This window comes from Glycine soja, chromosome 11, assembly GCF_004193775.1.
Source record: "Glycine soja cultivar W05 chromosome 11, ASM419377v2, whole genome shotgun sequence".
NCBI classification, from domain to species: domain Eukaryota; kingdom Viridiplantae; phylum Streptophyta; class Magnoliopsida; order Fabales; family Fabaceae; genus Glycine; species Glycine soja.
This window is the reverse complement of record NC_041012.1, coordinates 36,636,881-36,642,764: the sequence shown is the minus strand read 5'-3', so window position 1 is coordinate 36,642,764 and position 5,884 is coordinate 36,636,881. Positions and strand designations below refer to the sequence as shown.

At 32.7% G+C, this 5,884-nt stretch overlaps 1 protein-coding gene across 1 annotated transcript; it reads right to left on the bottom strand.

Annotated features, from left to right (window-relative positions):
* Positions 1-2,484: 2,484 nt before the first annotated feature.
* On the bottom strand, positions 2,485-3,967 carry LOC114377276 (protein E6-like). The gene has a single exon (XM_028335715.1). It carries the CDS (start codon positions 3,902-3,904, stop codon positions 2,780-2,782), a length of 1,125 nt encoding a protein of 374 aa, XP_028191516.1. The 5' UTR covers positions 3,905-3,967; the 3' UTR covers positions 2,485-2,779.
* Positions 3,968-5,884: the final 1,917 nt, after the last annotated feature.

The window sequence follows — 5,884 nt, the reverse complement described above, 5'->3', positions numbered from 1 at the left end:
AAAACATAATATGTTATATAACAAATTAAAGAATAAAAAAATATTATATATAAATATTTTATGTAAGGAAATGTAGTATCTTATTACCCTCTTTCTTGGATTCTCGAGTTACAATTTTTTACTCCCCTCCCAATTTTAGGTAAGATTTCGAATTTCGATTTCAAAAACCATAGTACTCCCTAATGCCATCTATGGTTATTTATTCCCAGGCATTCGGTGCCCCCTCACGTGTCTCAAATGAGTTAGGTGCTTTAGGTTAGGCGTCAATTAATCTGAAACCTAACATTTTCAACCACTACACTCTTTCCCTTTCTGTCTCATTCTCACCCCTCCTTAGTTGAACTAGTTAACTCATTAGCACTATACTAAAACATGCATGCAGTATCCAAAGTAAGAAAATTATAGGAAAAAAATATGACAGATATACAATTCACTTTTCAGTGTAGGAGGTAAAAACGAATACAGAAATAAAAAGGAAAAAATAAAAATAAAAATTGATAAATAATGTTATAGAATAAAAAAATAATTTAAAAAAAAATACTATCTACATCTATGAATATTATTATTCCATTGTTCATTGAGATGCCACATTCCAAGCAAAGGCATACAATTTGAACACTTGTTAACACGAAATCGTATTGACTTGTACAGTTGTACACTGTAATAGGCAAATAGCTCAAACTTTTTTTACATGCTTCCTAGGATGCTCTAAGTGTTGTGCAAAATTAGTTCCCTCATTTATTATTTAACGAGTCTATGCAAGAGCCACACGAAGTAGTTTTTCTCCGGCCATGTTTTACTAAATATTAAAATCACAACGACCTTTTTACGATAAAAATAAAGTGCAAACTAACACAAGCACTTTATTTTTTGCTAGACCGTCAATCACGGAAGAAAGAAAGCGTAATTGATAAACTTGAACAAACAATTACTCCATTTATTATGCCTCTGCAGATCAGACCAATAATAATAATAATTAATATGGTAGCTCTTTCTCTTGATTTGGGCACGTCTGGGAAAATTCACAACAACTCGACAGAAATTGGCCTAGATTTATGTCTAAAGACTGTGCCAAAGGCCAAAGGGTGATCTATTCCTTTACTGTTTTCTATCTCTCAGAAGCTACCATTGAACACATGAGTGGATATATAACTATCCGAACAAGTGCTAGGAAGATATTCTTTTAACATGTTTTTTTTTATTGATTAGAATTTATTAAAAAATTATAAAATTAAGAGAGAAATTTATTAAATATAATGTATAATTTATAAAACTTTGTGATTTTTATTAAATTTAAGTAAATAAAAGAGAGTGTTTAAAAGAATGTATAAAATATGTTTTTAGTGTTTCTAAAATATTAAAAGATAAGAAAACAAAAAAGTAATATGTGCTGAACTTTTTCATAAACTAAAATTAACTTTATTTTTTAGAGAAGTTAGATAAAAAGATTTATCTATAATGATTAAGTACATAAGTTGATTTTTAACTTATGCAAAAAAAATTATTTTATTTTAATTTCTTATTTTTTTCTTGCTATATATATATTTATTAAAAAGTTTATTTTTCTTGCTATATATATATATATTTATGATTTTTTTTATCTAAATAGAGTCATAATAGTTTCCTATATTTTCATTTTATTTATCCTAATTAACAAATCGTACTCTACATCACCATTGTCCATTGCTCCAAGTGATTCCCCTTTGAGTAAGATTTCGGTTTGAGTCTCATGAAAATAAAAATACACTGTTGAAGAGTTTTTTGTCCCATTAAATGTATTTTGGCAAAAAGGGAGTATCAAAGGTCTTGGAGGAAGCAGATATAGATGACATTGACTACTTCAACTACAGTGCATAACTAATCCACCAAGAAACAGTGAACGGTATATAATTTCATGAGAAAGCTCTAATCTTGCTCTGCATCATTGGCATGGAACCTACAAGTGTTGATTCTAGGCAGCTTGTATAGGTTATTGCTGAATACCAACATAGATATTACTCCAATAAACCTTGAGTTTTTTTTTAATTAAAATGGAAAGGAGCAACCTTGATAAGAAATTGATACTCTATAAACTTTGTCATATACGAAAACTTTTTGATGAATTAGTATTTGTTATTTGGCAGATGGTCTTATCAAATGATCATATCATTATCTAATGGAGATTGATTCAGCTGTCTGAATTACAATATGTTACTCATAGCTAATCATTGACTTCATTTTGTCCATTTTGGTACAAAAGGGAAGGAATAACAAAAAAGATGTTTATCACTCAACTTCAATAGTGTGGTGCTCCCTCACACTGTTTTGAAAATGGTATCTATGATCATCTATGTTGGTAGTTAAGGCAAGATGGACCGCCAATGCGGATTTAAAACTAGAAAATTTGTATTTTTTTGTTTTATTCTTTTGTCTATGCTTCCCTTTTCCTTTCTCCTTGATCCTCAAATTTCGCTGGTTTAAAGAGAAAAACAACGAGAATATTGCTCTTTTTTAGTGAAAAAAGCGCAAAACTAGAACATGTTTGATAGCAAAAGCCACATATGCCTTGATACTACATGCCATATTTTCACATCATTACATAGACTGTGCAATTCCAAAAGCAAGATTTAACTTAACAAGATTACCACTAAGTAAAACCCCTCAATATCCTACTACCCACCCTTTAACATTGTTTTGTAATTTATAATGAAAAGCACAATAAAACATCGATCACCCACTGTGAATACTCCAAATCAAAAGCAAAATGAACTCTTCACTTTGACAAAATCATGATTGCAGCTCAAGGGTCGAAGTCCTCTTGGTCATCTTCAAACTCCTCCTGGTTCTGGTAACCTTCCATGGAGTTCACATTGTTGTTGCCAAAGTAACCTCTGTTGCTGGACCAATTTTCTGAGTTAACTCCTCTGGTTGAGCCACCATATTGTGTTGGATGGTTGTACTTTTCAGACTTAACATCATAGAAGTATTTTCCACCCTCTATAAACCTCGTGTCACTCAAACCCTGCCTCTCGCCGTTGTAATTGTTGTTGACAGATTTGGTTTTGTAGTACCTGTTGTTGGCAGCATCATCATTGTTGTTGTTGTTGTAGAAGTATTTCTCATTGGCGGCTTGGTCGTTGTTGTAGTAATATTTATTGTTGTTGTTGTTGTTGTTCTGATTCTCCATGGAGTTGTATCCTTCTTCAGTGTACTTTGTGTCACTCAATTCATTTTGCTTACCAAAAGCATCCTTGCCGTTATAGAAGTAGTTGTTGTTGCTGTTCTGATTTTCCATGTTGTTGTATCCTCCTTCTGTGTACTTTGTGTCACTCAATTCGTTCTGCTTACCAAAAGCATCCTTGCCGTTGTAGAAGTAGTTGTTGTTGTTGCTGTTCTGATTTTCCGTGTTGTATCCACCTTCAGTGTACTTTGTATCACTCAATTCATTCTGCTTAGCAAAAGCATCCTTACCGCTGTAGAAGTAGTTGTTGTTGTTGGTGTAAGAAGTGCCTGTGAGTCTTGTTGTTTCACTCAACTCATTTTGGTTGGTGTTGTAGCCATCCTTCTTGAAGCTGTAGAAGTTGTTGTTGTTGGAGTACTTGGCAGTGTCCTCTTCAGCTGTGGTAGTTTTGTATGGCTTGTAAGTGGTGGTGTAGGGTGCAGCATTAGTTGTTGTAGTGGTGGGAGGGTGCAGACCAGTCTCATGACCATATAGGCCATAACTGTTTTCAGTTTCAGGAATGAATGTTGGTTGTTGTTCTGGCTTGTTTACTTGGCCTTCATTTTTGGGAGTCTCAGTCTCTTTGATGTTGTTGTTGAGAGGGGTGACTTTGCTGAAGAATTGGCTGTCTCTGGCATTAACTTGGAGGGAAACTAAAAGGGTTGTTAAGAATAGGAAAGGAATGAGTTTTGAGATTGGAGCCATAGGTGAGTGTGAAAGAGTGGAAGATGGAATAGACAATGTATACTGATGAGTAGCTTTGATTGTCTAAGTTTCTTTATATAGAGGGGCTTGAACCTTTTTTTTTTTTCTTCTCCACTCTCAATTTTTCTAGTGAGAGGAGGGTTTTCTGATTATTGTGGTCCCCACATAGGGAACTTTAGGTGATTGAAATGGGCCATTTTATTTTTCCTTGGTTAGTCATATTATATTATATTACTCTTGGCCGGACTGAGGAGTGAGGACTCTGCTTATTTTCTTTATGGAAAGCAACATCATTATGAATTGCAAATCTTGTTCAGCAAAAAAATCCTACCTTTCTTGTTAACCTGATCCAAGTTGAGCTCAGCATTTAATTAACTGTATCCTATTTCGTTACTTCTAAGCAAACCCATGATTGATTATAGCTGCATCATAGAATGTACTTATGTACAAATGCAGCTAGTAAGTGGAATAATATATGCAGATAAAAAACAAATTGCAATCATTCAATCACAAACTATTATCAACAATACCACAAAGTTTTTATATTAATTAATATAAAATTATTCCAATTTAGCTAAATCTTGAATTTAAATTCGGAATATACAGTTATCATAAATACCCATAATAATCCTAACACACTCTATCATGATTATTTCTAGTAAAACATACATGTGATTTTTACTCAAAGACACTATTATATTTTTTTCAAAAAATACACTATTACGTATAAAAAAATATTAATTTTTATAATAATTATCTTTAAATACATTCAAAAGATAATTATTTTTATTAAATCACATAGTGAAAACGTTTTTATTGACTATGCATACCTATTAAACCCGTAATAAGTATCATAGGACCTAGTTTATGTAACTATTAAATGATGATTTTATTCAATTATCTTTCTAGAATGGTCACATTGTCTTCTAGTGTTTCTGTTTGATTTTAATTCGAACACTTTTTGTGCTACTCTGTTTCGTTCTAAATAACATTGATGTACAAAAACTTCCTCATTGGAGTAATCCAAAACCCGTCACACTAATTGTTACCCTAATGCAAATAGCACTATAAACTAAGCCTATTGATAGAAATATGTCCCAAAATTAACTTTTATATTTAGCCTTTTTGTGAACAAAGTAATCATACTCATACCCTCTTAACCCTGCCAAAGAAAATCCCAATGTAGATTACTGCAGATAGTTGGAATTTAAGTATGATTTTTTTTCCTGAATTAAAGATTATGAATATCGTAAATTTACTGAATCAGAAAACAATTTTATCTATAATGTATGATTGTCGTTTACCTAAATTAGTTTTACACATAAAGAGAATTAAACGCGAACTCTGCTGTTAAATAAATTGTGTTTATCAATGTGTCAATATTGTACATTAGTATGACTTATTTAAATGGTGGGGCATGCAGATGTGATATGAAAAAGCTGAAGCTTGGACGATGATTAGGGCACAAGGGTAGTATGGAAAACCAGAGCAAGAGAAGGAAGGGCCGGGCGAGTAATTATGCGTGAATTGTGGAGTGGGTGGGTCATGGAAAAACTGAAAATAATAGCATTTGGTGCACACACCATGTGCCCCTCTATGCTTTGTCTAGATTATGGACTGCACCTAACCCTTTTACTACACACATGAGTGAAGAGTGATGACTCATGATCCTTACGAACGCGTTTACTAAGTGCCCTTTTCTGAAAGTGCATGCGTCTGTTAGTCACTCTCAATTCCTTGCTACATGAAGTTAGTGCAGGGTAGGCACTGAGTTTGACTTGCATTTCTTTACCTTTTCCTTTTTCTCTCTGTTTTTAATCAAACAATCTTACTCCTCCTTAAACTTTAATTTTTCAATTAGTGAAAATAAGTCTTTGATAAGCATGATAAAGAGGACAAAGAAACTGAGACTCTGGTATAGGCTATAGAATTTCAAGCCTATGCCCTCAAAGAGAACTGAAATACATATTAATCGAATAT

Excerpts from the sequence above, each read along its gene's own strand:
- LOC114377276 (XM_028335715.1), bottom strand. The coding sequence starts at position 3,904 with ATGGCTCCAATCTCAAAACTCATTCCTTTCCTATTCTTAACAACCCTT.